Source organism: Salarias fasciatus, assembly GCF_902148845.1.
Source record: "Salarias fasciatus chromosome 23 unlocalized genomic scaffold, fSalaFa1.1 super_scaffold_20, whole genome shotgun sequence".
Lineage (NCBI taxonomy): Eukaryota > Metazoa > Chordata > Actinopteri > Blenniiformes > Blenniidae > Salarias > Salarias fasciatus.
In genome coordinates, this window is record NW_021941230.1 from 4,089,389 (window position 1) to 4,113,937 (window position 24,549).

Below are 24,549 nucleotides of genomic sequence, written 5' to 3' on the forward strand. Positions count from 1 at the left end.
CCGATCCTGCACGGCGGCAACCGCAGCAGGTGCGCCCACCTCCAGGTGCTGCTACTGCCAGGTGCTGGCCCGCACACAGCATGAATGCTGAGCGCACGTGACGCGACCAGGATCCTGTTGGCGTCCTCCGCCAGACCTTGGTAGTCCTTCATGCATAACAGCGGCGGAGTGGCCAAAGCGGTGCGCACCGGGGCTGGCAGCTGATGCAGGAACAGGTGGACGAAGAGGAATGATGTGTCACCTGATCCCAGCAGCGCCAACATGTTCTTCATCAGCTCCGTCGGTTTGCTGTCTCCCAAGCCATAAAGGGATAACAGCCGTTCCGCGCGCTCCACGTTCGACAGCCGAAACAGACGGAGGAGCTGCGCCTTCAGGGCGGCGTACTTGTCCAGGGCCGGCGGATCCCACAGGAACACCATCACACGGCGGGTGGTGGACGAATCCAGAGCCATTCACACACACAGTGACAGCTGTCATCCAGGAAGCATGCCTCAATAGAACACTTCTGCCTATTTAACCCCAACGACAGTGCAACGCACCTCCCCACTTCACCAAAACCTACCCCTTCTAATGTGAGGAAACTCTCACAAACCACAGCATTGAGTAAGCATTATGATGGTGGTACATTGTCTTAGCAACTTTTAGCTCCTTGTTGACTGAACAACAAATCTAATTGAAGACAAGTAAAATGAGACAGAGTGTTTGACTTGTCAATGATTTACCTTTATTACTTTATGATGGAACATTTCAAGAAGCACAACAACGATGAAACCACAACAAACACCAGATGAAGCAAAGACGAAATCACATCTTTCGTGGAGCCAAACTCCTCCCACATTCTCACAGGCCCCTCCCACTTCCTGATAGGCCCCTCCCACCTTCTCATAGGCCCCTCCTCCTCCCTGCTGTCAGAGCCAGAGACCATCTATCCTACAGAGGACACAGACTCACTGAAGAACCAGACCAGTTGAGGCAAAACCAAAATCCAGCATATAGAGGTTCAGTGAATGTGGTGTTGAAGGTGTAGAGGTGAATCAGAGAGTCGGAGGAGACTTCGAAGAAGGACACAGAGCCAGCAGGATAGTCCACATACACTCCTACTCTACTAGAGGGGACGAAAAAGTACCATAAGAATGAGGAGGAGGAGGAGGAGGAGACGGCTGTTACTCTGGCATTGTGAAAGGCATAGTAACCTCCAAGATGGAAACGTCTATCAAAGCACCTCAGAGTCCAGGACTGATGAGTCCGTCCAAAACAACACTCAAGACTGTGTCCTTTCCTTCTGATTCCTCTGTAACTCACTGATATTTCTACATTTCCGCGGCACTCGACCTCCCAGTAACATCGGCCACTCAGATCATTTCTACACAGCAGCTGAGGCCAGAAGTCAAATCTGTCTGGATGATCAGGATACGGCTGCTCTTCCTCCAAATATGTCACCTTCCTGTTGTTGTTGGACAGTTTGAGGTTTCTGTGCATTGAGTTTTCATCCAGTTGAAGTTGAGAGAAATCTGATGGAGAGAAAAAGAGAAAAGTCCTGATGTGACACATGTGATGGATTTGTTGTTTGAGGACTTCCTGACATGTTACTGATGGATAGAAAGTTTGATGAGGACACTTTTTGTTCGATTTCTCTTGTCAGTAATGTTTGAGTGAAAACAAAGCTTTGAAAGACAAACGGACAGTGATGAGTCCAACTTACATTTCTTCAGACCAGGTTTGAGCCACTGCTCTCCACTATGGTCCACCCTGCAGGAAGAGAGACAGTCAGAAGGGTTTTCTCTCCAACATGAGTCCTAACTGCAGCTGAACATGAAGCAGAACTCCTCAGTTGGTCCCTGGAGAGACTCCAGTCCACGCTTTGACACAGGCTCAGAAAACAGACTGGAAAGACATTTGGATCTGAATGGAACATCATGTAGGAATTAAAGCCGCTAGCGGCATTGGTTGGGACTGAACCAACATCCATTTTCATGATTTTACCTCATTTTCTGTTGTAAATGGGCTTTTATTTTGAAGGGATTTGGGGCTTTTATTTTGGAAAGGTAGTATATGCTGTGATTAACACTGGTTCACCCGAAATTTTCCATTTGTTTTGTTTCAAATGTCTTTTTTTTTTTTGGCAAAAATGTGACTTTTATTTTGAAGGGATCTGAGGCTGTTGTTTTGATAGTCATGTCTCCTCTACTCCAGCAAACACTGAAATATCACATTTTTGAGGTTTTTACTGGAATTTTTCATAGTGAGCAGTGGATCTTATTTTGAAAGACTTTTTAGCCTTTTATTTTGAAAGGTATGAACTGCTAATTGCTAAAATTATATGTAAAAACATTTAAGAGCCACTGAATGAAGGCATTGAGTGTCAGAGTTTGATTGACGGCTGCTGTCAGCTGTGTAACTGCACTGTACGCCCATATATGGTCATGTCAGTTACAAGCAGCTAGAGTGGGGGGGGGGCAGAAAAAAATCTGTTTCTCTTTGAGAAACTACTGTTCCAGAATTCATTCCTTTTGGGCAAAAGTAAACCAAAATTATCACGTTTGATAGGAAAATTAGTTGTCTTTAAGTTGGTGAAGCTTTCAGAGCAGTCAGATTTTTAGTTTGGACTGTAGAGGCCTCCGTTTATGAGAAGTGCGAGATTTTCCCCCATCTGCCTCCATTATAACTGAGAGCAAAAAAAAAAAAAAAAAATGCAGAAGGCACACCTTTTCTGTCTCGCGAAAAACTGCCATATATCATGACATTTTGAACATTACATCATCTTGTTCAGAAGGACCTTGTGACACTTCATGTGTGCTCAGTTTGTTGATAGGAGTCACGGTTTAACCACAGACGTCACTTGTTTGAGGTGCTGAAAAAAGGTGAGTTTTTGTCTTTTTTTCCCATTATAACGGATGAGGGCCGGAGCAAGGCAGGATTTCAGACTTCAAACTTTGAGGGCTGATAAAATCCACACCGTGAGACTTTTGACAAAGTTGTTCGCAATGATTTGTCCTCATTTGACTCTGACGTAGAGAAACTGTGAATTTTAGATCTCAATGAGACGAATGCGTGAACATTGGTTTGACCTCTCTACGACATTCCTACAGGACGCAGTGTACATTTTAGTGTTTATAATTGGGGTTCAGACTTCAAACTTTGAGGGCTAATAAGATCCACACCGTGAGACTTTTGAAAAAGTTGTGAATAACTTTTGTGGAGAAATTTCTCCTCTATCAGGTCACGCTACTCTGACGTCTCTATGACAAACGGTCTCAAAGGAGATAACTATTTTGTGAAGTGATTTTGAGCCAAATTTTACATTGAAAGGGAAATAGCGGACTTCCTGTTGGATTTAGGTCAGGAGTGTCGGCGCATGAAATTTAGATCTCGAGGAGTTGAACGTGTGAGCGTTGGTTTGATCTCTCTGCGATATTCCCACGGGCCGTGGCAGCTATTTTACTGTTTCTAGGTGGAGCTAGAGATCAGATGGGGGTATGGGGTTATTTTTTTCCATTTTATCAAATATTTCGCCGGTCCGGATGTGCGTGCCAAATTTGGTGAGTTTTCATGCGTGTTTAGGGGGTCAAATTTGCGTTTCAATACGTGATCAGTATAATAAGAAGAAACGGACAAAGAAGGCCTTTTGATGAGTGACTTGTAGAACAGAGGCTCTGCAGGGGACCCAGCTTCAAGGATACACCACCCAGGAAGGGCCACAACATGATTCTCTCTCACACACACACACACACACACACACACACACACACACACACACACACACACACACACACACACACACACACACAACCACACACACACCAGAGATGCACGTATAGCTTATTTTTCCATCTGCAGCCGCTTCTTAAAATCTCTATCCACCCGCTATCCGCCCACACAAACAGTTTTTTATCAATTTTCCAAAACCGAACCCGCCCGCCACCCACAGAATAGTTTTAGGTCTATCGAAGATGCCTCGGCTATTAAAATGTTGCTTTTTTTTTTTATTTGAGTGCTTCAACCGCAACCCGCCCGAATGTACCGTATTGGCCCGAATATAAGACGACTCTGATAATAAGACAACCCCTTTTTCAAAAACTCACAGCAGAGATAACATTTCATTTGATTTAAAGGGACTTAAGGCAACTTTACAAAATTTACCTCAGTGCTGCCACCATAGGTGCTGCGGGTAACTGCAGCCACCAGCCAAGGCAGCACGGGAGCGCGCACAAACATTTTACAGAATGTCCGGCTTCACAGTACCGCACCAGGGATGCTCCTGCTGTTTACTACGTCGCGGTTTACTGCAAGACCAAAGTGTATATTATGTGATTTTTGTAAGCATCTGTTTTCACTCCCAAATGCAGCTGAAGTTCCTTCCATGAATCGTTTTTTTTTTTTGTTGTTTTTTTTTGACTCACGAGATAACGCTGATAAAGTCCTGTTTTTTCTTCGTGGTGTTTTTTTGTGGGCTTTGAGTGGATGCAGTTATCCGATTGTATGGGGGGGGTGCGCTTGTGCTTCGATTCACAGACGGGAGCAAATATATAATATTACCGGGAGAGCGGACAAATGAAACTACAAATAGAACTTTCTTCTGTTGATTCTTGGTTTGTCAGCGAGTGAGCAGCGGCGTATTTGCGGAGCGCGATTCATTTGAAGTGTGGAGGAGTGGTGTGGGTCTCCTGTCTGCTCTGCCTGCAGCAGGGGGCGCTGCGTGACACTGACCGCTTGTGAGCGCTTCGGGACGGGGGAGGGGCTCACGCAGCACCCGCTGCTTGCTGAGGACAGCGGAGACGTCCTGTCACGTCTCCAGAGCACCAGAAAAAGTCGCAAAATTTGTCGCTAGTCGCTTTTGACAAAAAAAAGTCGCCAAGAGGCTTTGGAAAGTCGCCAGATTTAGCGAGAAAGTCACCAAGTTGGCAACACTGGCCCCCCTGATCCCAGCAGTGTTTGAGTCCGTGTCCACGGCGGCCATGTTCTTCCTGTTCAGCAACGCGCATACAGCATCAATTTACGTCACATCCCCACGACTGCGCGGGAAATTCGGACCCCGAACAGCAACAAATTCTGTGGCACACAGCCTGTGTAAGGTAACAGACAGATACGCGGATTGGCCTGTTATATTAGGTTTTTAATGCTTCACGACCCATTAGCATTGAATAAACTGGAAATGCATGTGAAGTTTTTCACAAATCTTACCTTAAGTCCCTTTAAGATCAAAAAATAATACTGCAGTATTAAATGAAAAATATATTCTCTTTCTCAAAATAAGTATCAATAAGCAACAAATAAGTACCTCAAAAGTTCAATAACCGCATTAATAATGCAAATAACTTTATAACCATCAAATTCAAGTTCTATTCAACTTCATGAACATTAATAATTCAGCCCTCCGTGAATGTTGGATTCAGTTTGGCCTGTAGAGAACAGTTCTTTAGAAAGAAAGCAGGAGATTTCAGCTGGTCTGAGCATTTATTACTTTCTCCTGAAGGCTGTAAAACTCAAACAAGCAAGATATATATGTAAGTGGAAAAAATACACAAGATGTATCACAACATACATCATTGTTTAAAAACAAAACAAGTCAGTATTTAAAATCAAAGCTGCTAGCTCAATGCTAACTATTAATGGAAATGCCATTAACATGCTAACGGAATTAGCATCTGTGTTGAAACTTCAAAACAAACTGACAAACTCACAAGTATCAGTTTCACCTCCTTCCTGAACATCAACTAAGTATATTCGAGTACTTACAGGCAGATATTTTCGATGCGCTGTTTGAAATGAACCTCAGAAAAACAAACAGCAGCCACACTGCTCAGTCTTCTTCTCACACTGCTGTAGGCTTACACTCTGTCCAGCTCACTAGCTCCCCCTAACCCACCCAACCGCCGCATCTCTAACACACACAAACACACAAACACACACACACACACACACACACACACACACACACACACACACACACACACACACACACACACACAGTGAAGTCCAGAAGTGTGGAACACCAGACAGGGTTCCAACAGGTGGCATGAGTGATGTAGTTATGTGGAGAACACGAGGAAGCTGGGACGGACCAGGACAGAACAAAGACAGAGACAACACTGAATAGACTGGAGGAAGGGGCAGAGACAGAACACCAGAGATAGATGAGATCATTTAAAGCTAGGGTAGACGATGTTGTCCAAAAGCACTTTTTGTCATGCTGAGTGAAATGCTCCTCGCCCCCTGGGAGAAGTCAATACATTATGTGGACGGAAAAAGGTGCAGAAATAATCTGACCACTGTAGCGGCCACAGGAATGTAAAAACTCCGACCAATCGAAAGGCGCGGACCGCTTTTAAGAAACCAATCAAATCCCTCCGCCGTTCTACCAGCCCCCTGCGCGTATATTTCAATGGCGTGCACTGGCCCTGGTTCAGTGCGCACGCGCGTTGCCAAGGCGCTCTCGGCGCTCGCGGCTCACGTGAAAAATAGAATGAAGTGGAGCGGGCATGCTGCGCTCCTATGCGCGTTGTGTGCGGGCAGTCAGAAAGGTTAATAACATTGGAGGCGATCACAAACTCCGTGTGCGTGGCGCTTCTGCGCGCATGCGCGCGACACTTCCACGTCCAGTGCGTTCGCTCCCAATGGGAGCTCCTCCAACGGGGTGGGAGCTGGGCGGAGTCTTGGGGAGATGCTACATTCGTGCTACATGCTAGTTTTCCAAGATCGTCGACCCCAGCTTTAAAGACTGAAACATGAGGTTAGGCAGACACACAGACATAGGTGAGATTGACAAAGCACACAGGGATGGACGAGGATACAGAAGAGGATGAGTGACCTGGACACCCCAACTGGGACAGCAGAAAGTTGACAAGAGTGCTTCTGCAAATATTTTTTTTTCCTTTTAAAAGGGAGTTTTTTCCTGTCCATAGTCCCTGTTGCTTGCTCATGTGGAACCACTTGGGTTTTCTCTGTAAAAGTGTGGAGAAATGGCTGTTGTTCTTGGTGTCATATAAATGAAGCTGAATTGAATTGAATGAAACTATCAATTAACTACCAGACTATCCTATCAAATTAAGTTACGTGAAACCTTTTCATTCTCAAGTAGTTGTGAAGTCATTTTTCACGTTCTGGGTTTTTTAATGTGTTAAGTACATCATGAATGGGTTCTTTCTAGGCTGGCTAATGCCGCCTGAATCACAAGTGAGATTCAGGCTGGGAACCACTTGTTCACTTTCTCATAGGGGAGGAGCAGTTTAAAATGTTCCGCAACTGTTGATTGGGCACTGCGCATGTCTGTCAGTCTGGGGCTGCTGAAACCCAGAGCCAATCGTCTCAGTTCTAGCCGCTGACGTAACTGCAGAGCGACAGCAAAACCAGGAAGAAGAAGCAATGCTGTGTTTACTTCTTTCGCAATGGCGCTGGACAATTTTTGCCATTTGTGTAAAGTAAACATGAGGGAAAGTGGACCCCGCGTTTATGCACACTCCACAGATATGTTTGTGTGTCTGTGCGCGCGCAGTCGCTTAGTGCGCGTCATCGTCTAACTGTCCCTCCCCGTCCTGTGATTGGGTCCCGGACTTAGGGACAAATTCTCCTCTTGGTCGCCAGACTGCCCTGCAAATCGGAATGAAATGAGGGCGCAGGCAGGATGGGAATTCCCAGGCTAGGTTCTTTCCAGATCTGAAACAACCTTCTTTGATTTTCATAATGATAACATCTACAAAAGATAAAACAATCTATGTTCCCCATCAGAATGTTCCCCATCACCCTGAGAGACTCCCCAATGGACACCTCTATCCCCCTGAGAGACTCCCCAGTGGACACCTCTATCCCCCTGAGAGACTCCCCAGTGGACACCTCTATCCCCCTGAGAGACTCCCCAGTGGACACCTCTATCCCCCTGAGAGACTCCCCAGTGGACAGTGTTGAGTCCTTCTGCTTTCTGGGCTCCATCGTCACCCTGACCTCCAGCTGAACATCAGCTCCCTCATCAAAAAATCCCAGCAGAGGATGAACTTCCTGCAGCAGCTCAAGTTGTTCAGTCTGCCGGTGAAGATGATGGTACAGTTCTACTCCTCCATCATGGAGTCCATCCTCAACTCCTCCATCACTGTCTGGTTCGCTGCAGCGACCAGAAGGACAGACTGTAGAGAGTCAAGAGACAAGGACAGTCTGCAGAGAGTCATCCGCTCTGCAGAAAAGGTCATTGGCTGCAGTCTGCCTTCCCTCCATGACCTCTACACCTCCAGGATCCTGATGATTGCATGGTGGCCGATCCCTCCCACCCTGGTCACCAACTCTTTCTAACTCTCCCCTCTGGAAGGAGGGTTCGGGTCACCAGGACCAGAACCAGAACAGTTTCTGCCCTTCTGCCACTGCTCTCATGAACAACCACTGACAATAACAGGACATGCTGTCATAACTTTCCAGGAGCAGATCCTCAGATTTGCTGTGTGGCCAAGACATCGATCCAACTGTGTTAATACTGGAGAGAGAGTCCAGGACTGAGACCTTAGGGTTTGAAAGAAAAGGTAAAATGTCATCAGCATATAACACTATCTTCTGGATGGTCTTGACTAAACTAACACTGTGAATATCCTGACTGTTGAAGTGTTCTGCCAGTGGTTCTAAGGTGAGGATGAAAAGGAGGATTGAGGACATCATTGTCTTGTCCCTCAACAGAGTGGGGAGGGGGGAGAGCACACGCCATTGATCAACACCCAAGTTTACCGTGAACGATAGAGAAGTATGTGTTTTATCTATTGTGGGGTGATAGTAGCGCAAATGGCAGTTCGATCCCCGCTCTTGCAGGCGTAAAACTGTTGTGTCCTTGGGCAACGACACTTCACCCACCTTGCCTAAGTATGAAAGTAGTGTGAGAGTGAATGGTTGGTGGTGGTCGGAGGGGCCGATGGCGCAGATTGGCAGCCTCGCTTCCGTCAGTGTGCCCCAGGGCAGCTGTGGCTACAGTAGTAGCTCACCGCCACCCAGTATGGAGTGGATGAATAATGCAATGTAAAGTGTCTTTGAGTGTCCAATAAAGTGCTATATAAAACCAATGCATTATTATTTATTCGTTTTTTTCATCAGTTCCTTTCCTAATCTGAAGAGGTCCAGGACATCACACATGAAGCTTCAATGAACACCATAAAATATATTTTCTCCATCTCTTGATCGAGCTAGTGACCAGTGTTCCATTTGTGATGAATGCTGTTCAACATCAAACAGGCTTCTCATCCAAGAGTGTTTACAACCAGTCTGATAGTCAACTGGAGACATTTTTAAGAACAGCTCGGTCTCCATGATGAGTTCCTGTTGTGTGTCCATACCTGAGAGTCTTCAGTTTGCAGTGTGGGTCCTTCGCAGCCTCAGATAGTAGTTTGACTCCTGAGTCTCCTGGATGGTTGTAGCTCAGGTCCAGCTCTCTCAAATGGGAGGACTTGGATCTCACAGCTGAGACCAGAGAAGCACAGCCTTCCTCTGAGACCAGACACCCTGACAGACTGGAGGCACAAACATGGCTGCATCAAGTCAAGAAGGAAGAAGGAAGATCCTCCACATGATCAAGCAGCAGCTGGATCCTGACCTGAGAGCTTCCAGTTTACAGTGAGGACTCTCCAGTCCAAGAGACAGACGCTTCACTCCTGAATCCTTCAGGTCGTTGTTACTCAGGTCCAGATGTGTCAGACTGGATGACTGAGAGCTGAGAGCTGAGGACAGAGATCCACAGCTTCTCTCTGACAGACCACAGCAGCTCAACCTGAAGAAGAACCAACAATGAAAACCACACCAATGTTTGTCATGGACTCAGTTCTACATGTCTGACTTGGAGCATCACAAACTCAGTCAGTGGAGTGTATCAGAGGCAGAGAAAGTAAAGGTAGCCTGCAATGTTCAGCTACAATGTCCTTTAGATATTTCAGAAGATGTTCTACAGATGTGATGAGGAGAATCGAGAGTATTGGACAGATTCAATGATCATGATAGAACCTGAGTTTCTCCAGTGAGCAGTGTGGATCCTCCACTGCTGCTGAAAGAAGATTCACTCCTGAGTCTCCTGGATGGTTGTAGCTCAGGTCCAGCTCTCTCAGATGGGAGGACTTGGATCTCACAGCTGAGACCAGAGAAGCACAGCCTTCCTCTGAGATCAGACACCCTGACAGACTGGAGACACAAACATGGCTGCATCAAGTCAAGAAGGAAGAAGGAAGATCCTCCACATGATCAAACAGCAGCTGGATCCTGACCTGAGAGCTTCCAGTTTACAGTGAGGACTCTCCAGTCCAAGAGACAGACGCTTCACTCCTGAATCCTTCAGGTAGTTACTACTCAGGTCCAGATGTGTCAGACTGGAGGACTGAGAGCTGAGAACTGAGGACAGAGCTTCACAGCTTCTCTCTGACAGACCACAGCCGCTCAACCTGAAGGAGAACCAACAATTGAAACCAGATCAGTGTTTATCATTGGAGGTGGTGGGTGACAGGAGAAAGATGACAAAGCTGTCACTGATCATGGACAACACCTCTAACGCCCTGCATTTGACTGTACGTTCCAAATTCCACTGCATGCCATACGTGCTCCACTTCGCTCTTGTCCGCCTCCATCTTGTATGCGAAACCCAACGCCCACTGCATTCATCCACTGCACTCCGACGAGCCACGGAACCCCAGGAGAGCATACGCTCGATGTATGAGATCATGTAATATCACTATGTTTATGATGGGTTGGCCTCTTATTAGATAAATGTTTTGTAGTGCAAATTAAAAGTCTAATGCCAAAGTACCCTGAGCTGGTACAGTAATAAGCACTCATTACAAGTATGTAAGGCTGCTTTCATACCAGGAAAGTCCGGGACTCGGCTCTCCTGTGTTGGTGGAGGGGTGAGAATATTCTCACCTTCACTTGGTTCGGCTTGCGTCCACACTGCACTCTTGAGAGTGGACCGCTGACGGACCGAACGCAGGGACAATGTCATGCAATTACAGCAGCTGCTCGTTTGGGGGGGCTGTCAGTCGAAATGAACACAGATCACACAGACAGAAGAAGAAATCCGGTTCACCTGATTGGTGTGGACAGAAAATTGAAGTCCTGCCCCAACAGCCGGCTCGCGGTTAGCGGCTAACGTCTAACCACAAGTAATCGTGATTTATAATATCTATCAGTGAGCGTCTGCACTTCTTAACCACTCCGTGTCTGCCCACCAGACAGTTTGTCACTCTCACACACTTTGTGTGTCTGCTTCTTCTGATTCACACCGTTCGTTTTGTTTATTCTGCTATTCAAATGCATTTGAGCTCCACATCATGTCCTCTCACAGCAGCTGTTGAATACTCCGATGCGCCGCTTTGCTCCGCATCAAAACTGGGCGATCCGGGGGCTTTTGGATTTGACGGAGCGGAGCAACGAACCAGCAACAGAGCAAAACTAATGCTGTGGAACAGTTCTGACTGATTTGAAATAGCAACGTATTCACTGCGGACGGCGGAGTGGACACACATGCAGTGGAATTTGGCCGTAACATCCCTGAGAAGTCCATCACTGCCACGCTTCTTCTCCCAAAAAGAGCTACTGCAGGCTCTTTATTCCTGCTGACATAAAACTCTATAACCAGTAGACCCATGAGCAATATCCCCAGACCAATATCTCACTTTATGTACTGTAAGAGCCAATTACCACAAGGTCATAAATAAGGAACTGATCATTGTTAAGGAGGTGTTTTTGCCCAGGAGGATAAATGGTTTTGACTGTCGTCATGCTGGAAGCAAGCCGATGCTGTGCATGTTTGGTTTGGACTTTGTTCTGTGGAGAAATAAATGGACATATCGTTAACCTGCAAGTGATCGCCTCAGTCACTTCTTTTAGGCAGTAAGGGTTGTTGGGTGCGTCAGCCAAAATGCTTTTAGAAGCACCTCAGGGCCTTTAAGCTAGGCTTAGCCTCCACAGTACATAAGAAAAAAATTGCATTTTTATTTAATAAAATAATTTGTAATCTCGTTACAGGTACTTCTGATAAAAACACGGATTACTGAGCGGGATTACTTTTGAAAATCAGACAGAATATACCAGCAACAACAGACATACGCGCTGTATACAGACATTGTGACACTTCACAGCACTTTACGGCACAAACCGCCACATCGTAGATCTATAAACAGTAGACACCGTAGATATATAAATGATAGATACCGCATCGACCGCTGTCTTGGAGCAGCCTCCTGCTCTGTTTCACCATTTCAACCAGCGTTGCCATGAATTTTACCACCTGCTGCTGGAGTCATGGCTGCTCCAGAGAGAGAAACTCATTCTTTGGCTGGAAACGTCGACATTTTGTATTGAAGTCAGATGAGGCCCAGAACTTCTCTGTAGAAAGTAAATTCTGCCTCCAGCTGTGAAAACGGTCTCAACATCCAGGGACTCATAAAACCTGAGGACACATCTACAGGTATGAAACACACCTGAACTCACAGTGAAGCTAAAGTGTTATTAGCCTGCTAACCTGTCAGTAACCTGCTAACCTGTCAGTAACCTGCTGCTGACAACCACAGCCTCACCAGGCTGAACTCAGAAGAATCTGATGGAGACAATAATATCTTCAGCCTGTATGGAGGATTTATTGGAGACTGCATGTTACCTTCTGTCAGTGAGGAATGAATCAACTCTGAACTCTTGAAGAAATACTGAGCATGGCCGACCTGAACACAAACCCTGCTCCTCACTACAGCAGTACAGCTACACAGCAGACTGAGTATATAATATAAATGTGTGTTAACACTGTCAATGCAGCTCCTGGTGCTGCTGCTGGACTGTAGAACTACTGGAGGAACACAGTCTGAACTGATGGTTCTGATCCTCAGTCAGAAAGAAAGAAAGTCAGGTTCTAAGTAGGTTTAGAGGTTAAAGGTCATGTTGTTGGTATTAATTGGGGCTGAACACACAGAGTTCAGAACACGCAGAGCTTTTACTGTTTACTGTGTAGAGTTGTCAATACACTGTGAGGACAACACATTGTGTTTGTCTTTATTTTTTATGTTTGCTGGTGAAGTAATCTAAAAGTAACAAAAAGTAATCTGGTACGTTACTTTTTAATTGAAGTAATTAGAGTAAGTTACTGATTACATTTTTTTGACAAGTAACTTGTAATTGTACTGGATTACAATTTTAAAGTAACCCTCCCAACCCTGTACGTCATTAATCGGACTTGAATATCCGGAGGGCAAAAACACCTTTTCGGACCAGTGTAGAATGCAGTTTTGTGCTTTGCATCTGTGAGCAGGATGTTTGCAAATGAACTTTTTAATTCTTTTTTTCACAAATATAAACCCCTGAAACAACCATGCATATAATGTCATTCACATTCACAAATTTGAATTTTTGAGGCAGATATTTTTTGTTTGTTTGTTTTAAACCACTGGGAAAGTTGTTGAATTAAAAAAAGACCCTCCTAAGTTATCTGAAAACAATCATTTAAAGCTGCAAAATATTTATGGTGTTGAGCGCATCAAGTTCTCCATTTTTGATCAAGAAGTACCTACAGAGCTTTGTTGGAGGCTTTGACCACTGGCAGCAGGTTCAGAAGAGTGTTCTCTGAAGAAGAGTATTTCTTCAGGTCAAACTCCTTCAGATCTTCTTCTGATGACAGTAAGATGAAGACCAGAGCTGACCACTGAGCAGGAGACAGTCCATCTGTGTCGAGACTTCCTGACCCCAGGGAGTGTTGGATCTCCTCCACCAGAGAACCATCATTCAGTTCATTCAGACAGTGGAACAGATTGATGCTTCTCTCTGCAGACAGTCTCTCACTCAGCTTACTCTTGATGTACTGGAGTGTTTTCTGATTGGACTGTGAGTTACTTCTGGTCTGTTTCAGAAGACCTCGAAGGAGACTCTGATTGGTCTCCAGTGAAAGACCCAGGAGGAAGCGGAGGAACAAGTCCAGGTGTCCATTTGGGCTCTTCAAGGCCTCGTCCACAGCTCTCTGATGGAGGTCGTGGAGCTGAGGCTGTTGTGGAGATTGTTGAATGGTTGTTTGTTTCTCTTCCAGCAGGTTGATTCCAGAGTTGATGAAGGTCTGATGGACATGAAGAGCAGCCAGAAACTCCTGAAAGCTCAGATGGATGAAGCAGAACACCTTGTCCTGGTACGTGCCGCTCTCCTCTTGAAAGATCTGAGTGAACATTCCTGAGTACGTTGAGGCTGCTGTGAGATCGATGCCACACTCTGTCAGGTCGGGTTCATAGAAGATCAGTTTTCCTTTCTGCAGCTCCTCAAAAGCCAGTTTTCCCAGAGACTCGATCATCTCCTTGCTCTCTGGACTCCAGTGTGGATCTGTGGCAGCTCCTCCTTCATACTTGACCTTTTTTCTTTTGGCCTGGGCCACCAGGTGGTGGATGTACATCTGAGTCAGGGTCTTGGGCAGCTCTCCTCCCTCTCTGCTCTTCAACACCTTCTCCAGGACTGTAGCAGTGATCCAGCAGAAGACTGGGATGTAGCACATGATGTGGAGGCTCCTGGAGGTCTTGATGTGGGAGATGATCCTGCTGGCCTGCTCCTTCTCTCTGAACCTCCTCCTCAAGTACTCCTCCTTCTGTTGGTCAGTGAACCCTCGGACCTCTGTCACCCTGTCCACACAGTCAGCAGGGATCTGATTGGCTGCTGCAGGTCGTGTGGTGATCCAGAGGCGAGCAGAGGGAAGCAGTTTCCCACTAATGAGGCTTGTCAGCAGAACATCCAGTGAGGTGGACTTTCTGATGTCAGTCACGAAATCAGTCTGGTGAAAGTCCAGAGGGAGTCGACACTCATCCAGACCGTCAAAGATGAAGATCACCCGGAATTTCTTAAAGCTGCAGATTCCTGCTTCTTCTGTTTCACTGAAGAAGTGATGAACAAGTTCCACCAAGCTGAACTTCTTCTCCTTCAGCACATTCAGCTCTCTGAAGGTGAATGGAAATAAGAAGTGGACGTCCTGGTTGTCTTTGTCTTCAGCCCAGTCCAGAGTGAACTTCTGTGTCAGGATTGTTTTCCCAATGCCAGCTACTCCCTTTGTCAGCACTGTTCTGATTGGTTTAGAGCTTCCAGGTGAGGCTTTAAAGAGGTCTCCTGGTGTGATGCTTGCTTCTGCTCTGTCTGCTGTCCTGGATGCTATTTCAATCTGTCTGACCTCATGTTCCTGATTGACCCCTGCAGTCCCTCCCTCTGTGATGTGGAGCTCTGTGTAGATCTGGTTCAGCTCGGTGGACTCTCCTTGTTTAGCGACCCCCTCAGACACATGCTGGAACCTCTTCATCAGGTTGGACTTGAGTTCTTCCTGACACTCCTGAGCTTTTGCTGACAAATGACCCTCTTCAGGATCATATTCCCCTTTATTTTTTCCAAGAGAGAGAGAGAGAGAGACAAAAGAATTGAGTTATGTTGGAACTGCTCTAGAATAAGTTTGGTTTTACTAACACACCTTTCCGCGTTTTCACGTTTCCAGGACTTACCTCCAGGTTTTGAGATGTTTTTGGAGTGTTTCTCCCACAAACCCTTCATCTGCATTTTCTCTAAAACCATTTCAGTGACTTCAAGAGTGCGATCGCTGTAGGTGTCAAGTATCTTATCCACTGTGCCCTCCCTGTCCAACGTCTCCAGGTCACTCTTTGGGATTCGTTTGAATCCTTCAAGAAGTCCATGTTGCCAGAAATACCACTTGAAACTTTTAAAGTCTTCACCTCCCAAGTCTTTCAGAATTTCGAGGAGGACTTCTGGAGGTGAGCTCATCTTTGACCTAGTGAAGAGTCTGATCTATCTCACTGATCTTTCACACCGTGTTCATAGAGTCTCTGGAAAGACCACAGTGAGGAGCTGATATGCTTGAGTCAGGTGAGATGTTGGACTCTGAAAAACACAAATGAAGAATCGTCATGAGCTCAGTGTCGATCATCCTGTTGTTTCTCACACACACACACACACACACACACACACACACACACACACTCTGATATTTTGGTGGACAAAACAAGACTTTCAGTTTTGAACATTATTTGTATGGTTTGGAATTTCACTATTTTGTACATTTGAACCATTTTGACTGTAAGAAGAGTGAGTCAGTAGAAGAATTAGTTAAATACTATGTTGGGGATCGTGGGTATCACCAGGAAGCTGTTCATTTGCCATGACCGCTGTGTGTGTGCACACATATGGCAAGGGGGAGGGGGAGACCAGCCCCCCCACCCCACCCTCCCACCCCCCACCCCACTGGGAAAGCATTTGAAATTCAAGCAGAGCTCCAAAGCCCATCTCTGAGAGGAGGTGATGAACTGATTGGTCAGGTTTCACAGAATCCGCCCAGCCCCGCAGTTCCTCCGCCCCAACTTCCAGTGCATTGGATCCCAACCTTCGAAGAGGAAGGTTCTCCAAGAGAGTTCTTGCTTGACCTCTGAGGAGGCAGGAAGGGACTGTCCAGGTCCCACCGCCAGCTAGCCAGCACTGCTAACTGCTAACAAAGGAAGGGTAGGCCCTCAGATCCAGGGCCTAACCAGAAAGGGGAAACCGGCATCCAGAATCCAGGGCCCACCAAGGACCACCAGAACAGGCCAGATGAGCACCGCCTCTGCTCTCACAAACTGTTCTTTGAGACTTCCACAGGCAAAGCAACCAGCTCCTTCAGCCTGAAGCAGGATCTCCGGCCTCCAGCCATAAGCACATGGCAGACTGACCGACCAAGCCAAGCACCAGTCAGGCCCAGCATCTGACTGCCACCCAGGCCCCGGATCCAGTCCTCCAGCCGCAGAAGAACCACGGCAGGAACCGTTCTTCAACCCTTCAACACCTCCACCGTCTATCACTGCACAGCAACAGACGTTAGCAGGGACCTGCTAACAGGAGACAAAGAGCAACCACCTGGCTAGCACCGAGCAGCTGGCTAGTACCGAGCAGCTGGCTAGCACCAAGCGACTCTTCCTCCAAAGACAATGGAACGTGGGAACTATCTGGGCTTTAGCATAGACAGGTTTTGCCAAGTTTCTTGATGTGTGGATTTAATTGAGATTGTTTTCCGGTTCTGATGAACTGAGGATGAGTTACCAGTCTGTAAGCTAATGATCACTTCGCTTCACCCAACGCCGGGTTTGTAAGTTAATCTTGATGCTGAATTGTAAAGCTTCAGCCTCCAGCATCACACCAAACATCACATGGTTAATCCAACATCGTCCACCCGGTCTGAGGTGATGGACAACACAGATCATGGAGACTCCTTTTGAATTGGCTTTTACAAAGTTGCACTTGAGAGAGGAAACAGGCCTCACCCCCTCTCAAGCTCTCCTTTGTTACTGAGCACATGTACCAAGCACATCCTGTGATCCACCATTTTAACTGTCGTCTTCGGCTGGCCGCCATTTTGATCTGTAGTTCCATCCCCCAGTCCTCCATCCCATCTCACAAACCATCTCTCTCTCTCACACACACACACACACACACACACACACACACACACACACACACACACACACACACACACACACACACACACACACACACACACACACACACACACACACACACACACACACACACACACACACACACACACACACACACCAGAATGTCTATATTTACTTTAAGGTTCTACAGAAAGTCTCCTCTGTGTCTGGTTCTCCAGGTTCCTTCCTGTTAAAGGAGGCGTTGTCCTCTCCTCTATCTCCTGCTGTCAGTCCTTCTGTCTGTGTCTGCCTGATCTGAGGACGCCATCTCACCCTGATAACTCACATTGAGTTGAAACATGTTACTATTTCCTGTTTTCTGTTCAAACACAATGTAAACCCGCCCAGCTCCATAAAAAACATCCCAGCCTCTGTAGAAACTTATGTCAAAATCATGAGACTATTGCGTGAGTACTGAAGAAGATGACGTGAAAACACAACTGCACCTTGTGTGTATGTGTGTGTGTGTGTGTGTGTGTGTGTGTGTGTGTGTGTGTGTGTGTGTGTGTGTGTGTGTCAGTCGGGGCTGGCTCTCCACTGAGGTCAATGAGAGCAGAAACATCAAGAGCATAAGTCTCCCCAGCTTCCCTAGATTAACTGCACACACACACACGCACAGTCTTGTATTTCTATCCTTGTGGGGACCGTCCATTGACTCCCATTCATGTCTAGCCCCTAACCCTAACCCTAACCCTAACCCACACCACAATAAAGCCTAACCCTAAAGAAATGTTTTTGCACTTTTACTTTTTTCAGTAACAACAACATGGTCAAGAAAACACTGTTTCTCCTACTGAGGACCGGAAAAAGGTCCCCACAAGGCACGTCGTTCCACGTTTTGCTATCCTTGTGGGGACATTTGGCCCCGACAAGGATAGAAATACAAGAACGCACACACACGCACACACACACACACACACACACACACACACACACACACACACACACACACACACACACACACACACACACACACACACACACACACTTGGAGGTTGTTCCTGATGTGTGTCTCCACTAGAACAATAGGCGACCATAGGCTGGACAGACACACAGCCAGCAGCCACACAGTGAAATCCAGTCCAACACAGCGTTGTGAAAGCTTTGTTGTGAGCTGACAGATTCTCACCTGATCAACTCTCTTCACATCTTCTTCCAGACACTTTTGGAGAGAAGAAGCTGCTCTCCGTCCCTCCTCAGTCCTTCTGTCTGTCTCTTGTCTCTTGATGTGAGGACACCGTCTCAGCCTCGTAACACTCAGCACTGAATCATTTGACTGTTTCCTGTTAAACACAATGTGGAACTTGACCACCTCCATAAAAACCAGCCCAGATCTCAACTGCTGTTGAAACTTATATTAAAACCATGAAGCTATTATGAGAGTACCGAGGAACACGGCATAAACACATAACTGCACCAGTGTGTGTGTGTGTGTGTGTGTGTGTGTGTGTGTGTGTGTGTGTGTGTGTGTGTGTACCTTTGAAAAGTTTCCGTCTCTGTTCTGTAAGCTTCTCAAATCCCTTCAAATCTTCTCACACTTTTCCAGAAGCTGGCAGAGAGAAGAAGCTGCTTCAGTCCGTCTCCGTCCTTCATTCTGTCTCCGTTCTTCACATTCCGCTCTGCAGCGGGAAGCTTTCCTTATCTTTCAGGGAAATCGCGTGTCCTGCAGAGAAGTGGAGGGAGGAGAGCTGACAGAGGAAACAGGAAGGGTGGTGGGGGAAGTTCCTGTTAGAGTGCTCTGAGATCACTGGACTCCCAGTAAGAACTCTTTCATCAACAAACAGAATCCTGCAGGACCCCCCCCCCCATGCTGCATTCCGCGCATGCATCTATACTCAAAAAGACAGACATACACACACAAAACATCACAAACACACATGCAGACACACACAATAGTAGCACACAGTCTGTTAAATTATACAGAACTTATTTTTGTGCCGAAACTTCTGCTTCCTGTTTAAAGACAATGAGATTGAATCCGCCCACCCCCATAAAGCCAGCCCAGATCTCAACAACTGCAGAAACACACAGCTGCTCTGAATAAACAAAGAAGAAAAAGGTCTGCCCTAAACACAGCAAACGGAAGTTCAGAGAGAAAACAGATTCCCTTCAAACTGAATACAGACTAGATTCACTGCAATCAGTGGAAAAATCCTCTGGAAAAGACTCAAATGAGAGGTTCCATCTCTTCCTCTCCTGTGTGCAGGATCACGGAGCACTCCCCCTCCTGCAGCTCAGCAGCCAATCACTGTTAGTATGCAAATGAGGAGGTGTCAGCTTCCTCAATAGGAGGCGGGAAAGAGACCTGAGGATTTCTACTCAGGTTGTAGTTCAGTCACATTGCTGAAGCTGTTCTCATCTCTGAGTAAAACTCCTGGAGTTCAAAAATACTTCAGTGAGAGTAGAAAGTACTCTTCTCAAAAACTACTCAGAGTATTAATAAGTTTTTAACCAACAGAGGTTTTATGGTGTCGTCAGCATCTGCTTCTATTGACCTGATAAAATCTCTACATTCATGTTCCGGGGCTCCCGTCCTGTGTGGCCAGTAGCAGGTGAGCTGTCCTGTTTTATCCAGGAGAATCAGTCGTGAGACGTTCAGTGTTCAGCAGCCTCCCAGTCCTGTTGCTACTGGAGCTCACCTGGGTAGACACGCCCCCTGGTGGAAGAACTTAGGAACTGCCCCTTTCATGCTGTTAAAAAAACACATTAAACGTGTCCTTTTTCACATGAAAACATAAAAAAACCTCACAGTTGTGGCGGCACTGAATAGAAAAGTGACAACAAGGTTTTCATTCAGCCGTCACTGTCTGAACTTTTCAAGAGGACCTTCCTGCAGTTAAGATGGCTGACAAGTGCGCCGCCATACATCCGATCCATACTGGAAATCTCAACTGAAGGTTAGTTAATACATGAACAAAAGTTAAAAAAAAAAAAAAAAACACCTCTACAGAGAATTCCATGGGTTTTTTTTTTTTTTGCAGTTACATGTTTATTGTAATGGTAAAACTGATTAAGTTAATTGTCTCCTCAAGTTTTGGGGCCGCACGGTGGGGCAGTGGTTAGCGCTCTTGCCTCACAGCAAGAAGGCCCTAGGTTCAAATACCGGCCAGGGCTCAGGGCCTTCTGTGTGAAGTTTGCATGTTCTCCCCGTGTGTGCGTGGGTTCTCTCCGGGTACTCCGGCTTCCTCCCACAGTCCAAAAACATGCATGGTAGGTTAATTGATCACCCTAAATTGCCCCTAGGTATGAATGTGTGAGTGAATGGTTGTTTGTCTATATATGTCAGCCCTGCGACAGACTGGCGAACTGTCCAGGGTGTACCCTGCCTTCGCGCACAGCAGCTGGGATCGGCTCCAGCCACCCGCGACCCCGAAAGGGATAAAGCGGCAGAAAAAGAATGAATGAATGAGTGACTCCTCAAGTTTATAGGATCCTGTAAAAGTCAGAAATGTGTTAGACGTCTTCACTCATCACTGAGTTTTGTTTACGTTGCATGGATTTAACTTTAGTATCAACATTTAAAAGAGAAATGTGAACAACACCCACAACAGGACTGAATAATAAATATCAGTCTGTGGCGACAACAAGTGTAGTTTTATGCTGCAGTCTGCTGGATATGAAGGAACATTGTTGCAGATTTCTGCTTTATTAATCTGCCTGTGATGCAAATATTCAGACACTGCAGAGACACAGCTCCCCATACATCGTTGATTTCAATCCTGCTGGTCATATTTTCACCCACCATTGATCTTCAGGGACCAGGGGGGCATCACGGGCAACAGGATGGCTCAACAGCAACAGAACAGGCCTTTCCTGGGTCTACTAACATGTTCATTGGGTTTAAATGGATGCAATAATTACATTTTCCTACTGACAGTCTTTTGTTATTCCATTTTAATTCAGGAATCCAATAAAACACAATATTACACTACCATGCTGACAAAAACAGTGTGACTTGGAAATGTCTTTATTCAGATCAGTTATCAATCAACAGTCAAAACCAACCAAAAGCAATAAATAGAGGAAAAAATGAACATGACCCAATGGAGAACGGATGCTGCCTGATCATCCTATAAGCTCTGAAACCAAAGAGTAAAAGGGTAACACTAAATAATCAGAGCAAGTATGAGAGACTGTAGTGACAGAAAGCAGGCTGTTCAAAAGAGACCTTGATCTGTGTCTTGGAAAACACTAACAGAATCCCTCCTTTCTCAACAGCATCCATGATCCTGCAGAAAAAGATGTAAACATGAGGACTGCCAGCAGCTGAAAAAACCGGACCACACAGCTACAACGATTCTGGAAAAAACACAGGAAGATCATTCAGCTGACAACATTGTTTTAACACTGTAGCAAAAATGGGTGACATTGGGGGCTAATAGTTCCTGTCAATAAGTCTCTCTAAACTGACATTTTCTGTTCATGTTCATCGAGGCTTTATTAGAAAAGCGATGACTTATTTTGTCAGTCAAGTATTCATCTTCTCCTTCTTTACTTCTGTTATTTTCGTCCACATATTAAAATGGTCATTGATTGGAATCCATGCATCCACAGTTTAACTAGTCATGTCAGTCAGTTTAACTAGTCAGCGGACGGAGTGTATCTTTCCCTCCGAAAGGAAGATGTTTGAAAATACACGCACATACAATATGTCTATAAATTCACGTGCATATATTACCCCCCCCCCCCCCCCCCCATCACAGACCAGAATGATCCTTCTTTAGCGCTCAAAACTCCGAACACGACGGGGATAAGAGACCGCAGTGAGGAGAGTTCAATGTTAGAAGCCAGCAGACACAACAGTGTGCTTATACCAACATCAAGCTCGCTAACAAGCTAACTTACCGAGGTGAGCCTGGATCGGCTTCAAGGACTCCCACATATCTCCTCTTCAGATGCTCCTGCATCATGGTGCTGAAGAGGCTGTTTCTTAGGTGGACGAGAGCCGTGATTGAGGGATCACAGACAGAACATCAATCGCGGCTGATCCATTGAGACAGCCTGGATTCAATGGGTGTAATTCTAATTGGGCATCAAACAAAACAGCTGCTCCACTGATTGATCAAGGTAGCCCGGACCCAGTGAACCCCGGGCTCCTACCATGTGGAACCAGCTCCCAGTTCTGCTCCTTCTCTTGTTTCAATGTAATTTCATTGTACTGCTGTAATTTCATTGTATTGCTACATATCATTGATGATTGTTCCTCTTGTAGCCTCTGTACCCTGTGTTTATATATGAAGTGTATGTAGATACAAGAAACTGTCTGTCCTATCTCCTTCTTTCTGTCCCCTCACCCCAACCAGAATAGCAGAAAGCCTCCACCTCTGAGCCTGGTTCTGCAGGTTTATTCCTGTTAAAAGGGAGTTTTTCCTTTCCACAGTTGCTTATGCTGCTCATGTGGATCTGTTGGGTTTCTCTGTGAAAGTGTCGAGAAACCACCATGTTGTAATTGGCACTTCATAAATAAAGCTACAACACAACAAAGATGGCTGCATGTGTGAGAGGTACCCTATGGAAATTTCACTGGCGCTCTCTTCTCTGCAGGTTTTAAGCAACAACTAATGTCCATAAAGTTGCCAATAAAAATCAATAATTAAATTAGTTGGCTACAAATTTAATTATCGACTTTATTGATTTAATCAACTAGTTGTTTCAGTCCTATTATATACCATGCTAACAAATGCTAGCATGTTTGTACAAATACTATTTAAAATGAATATGTATGCTAAGAAATGCAAAATGTTAAATATGTTAATGTTTGTAATATTAGCATTATGTTCAACTTGCCAGTTAAGGTCATTGCTAACAGCTGTTAGCTTGTTGTTAATATTCTAACTCATGCTAATACCAGCATAGCGTCATGGTCTTTTGTCAGGGTGTGAAGGTTTAAGGGTTTATTTAAGGGTTTTTTTTTTTAGGTTCGTCTTAAAGATTATGTTAAGGTGCTTTTTTAAGGGTTTATTTAAGGGTTTTTGTGATTTCAGCTTCTCTTTTAAAGCTACACTACCTGATTCTCTGGATTTGAACTGAAAATCACGCCCCCTCCTTCACGCCACTCTCACACAGTCCCTCCCTCTCCCTGTCCGGCACCTCCTCCATGTGCGTGCACGAGATTGCGCCCACGTCCATGCGCGCGGCTGCTTCCTGTTCAGAAGACGGTCACTATGATGACATTCGGCGAATAATTTTGGGATCGCATCACGCATACTTTCATTTAATTCTACATTCACCTTTATTGTCCAGTGTCTTGTGTCCACACTTCCATTTCCAGTGTTTAATACACACCTGTTTTCTGACTGTCTCTTTTTACGGCGTTAGTTTGTGTGAAACATGCCATGGATGCATCGGAACAAATAAATGAGTTCAGTTTTAATGTGGGAAACAGATCCAAATAAACAGACCTTTCCATTCAGTTTTTTTTGTGCTGTCAATCGATGAAAAAAAATTTAACTAATTAATCACAACTCTGACCATAGTTAAGCGCGATTAATCGTGCAATTTGTGAATTTGTAACCAACACAGAAAATCACCAAAACATAAATGGCCACAACAGGATATTAGTAACATTTTCAAGCTTCAAATGAAGAATTTAATCCTGACAATGCCAAAAACAATGCCCCATAATGCATCTGCGCTGCCCAGGAATGGAAAAATGTCCCATAATACTGTGATTTTTAGATAATTCAATTAGTTGAAAATAGCTTGATATACTTAACTGGTGCCATCAGATCAAGATTATAAACTGACTTTTTTTTCTTTTCAAAATAAAATACCTTCTCCAAGAATTCAAATGGTGAATTTCAAATAAAGTAATTTTTTAATTGTAAGTACTTGGATTATTTATTTATTTATTTATTTATTTGTATTTTTGTATAATTTGTATTTCTTTGTTTTTTTTATGATTTAATATTTCATTCATAACTTGTTTTTATCGTTTATGGAGTACAATTCAAAAAACATTTGTATCTATAACTTTAGAAAATAGTGAAATTTTAATATTCATTTCATGTTAAACTAATTTGGATTTAATTTAAATTATTTGTTTTTATTTTACTTTTCATTTTAATTTTTAGACAAGCAAGCACACACACACACACACACACACACACACACACACACA

General features: G+C 45.2%; 1 protein-coding gene across 1 annotated transcript; it reads right to left on the minus strand.

The window, feature by feature from the left end:
• Positions 1-701: 701 nt before the first annotated feature.
• Positions 702-19,117, minus strand: LOC115384131 (NACHT, LRR and PYD domains-containing protein 3-like). Its single transcript, XM_030086463.1, has 9 exons — positions 18,907-19,117; positions 15,453-15,846; positions 13,506-15,330; positions 10,221-10,394; positions 9,964-10,137; positions 9,560-9,733; positions 9,303-9,476; positions 1,703-1,749; positions 702-1,511 (listed from the first exon to the last, which is right to left on the minus strand). Exons 2-9 carry the CDS (start codon positions 15,727-15,729, stop codon positions 931-933), a joined length of 3,426 nt encoding a protein of 1,141 aa, XP_029942323.1. The 5' UTR covers positions 15,730-15,846; positions 18,907-19,117; the 3' UTR covers positions 702-930.
• Between the last annotated feature and the right edge of the window lie 5,432 nt (positions 19,118-24,549).

Coding starts and splice junctions, on each gene's coding strand:
- LOC115384131 (XM_030086463.1), bottom strand. CDS start 15,729: ATGAGCTCACCTCCAGAAGTCCTCCTCGAAATTCTGAAAGACTTGGGA. Junction 15,331..15,452: donor AAACATCTCAAAACCTGGAG/GTAAGTCCTGGA, acceptor GAAAAAATAAAG/GGGAATATGATCCTGAAGAG. Junction 9,477..9,559: donor TGTAAACTGGAAGCTCTCAG/GTCAGGATCCAG, acceptor TTGTGCCTCCAG/TCTGTCAGGGTGTCTGGTCT.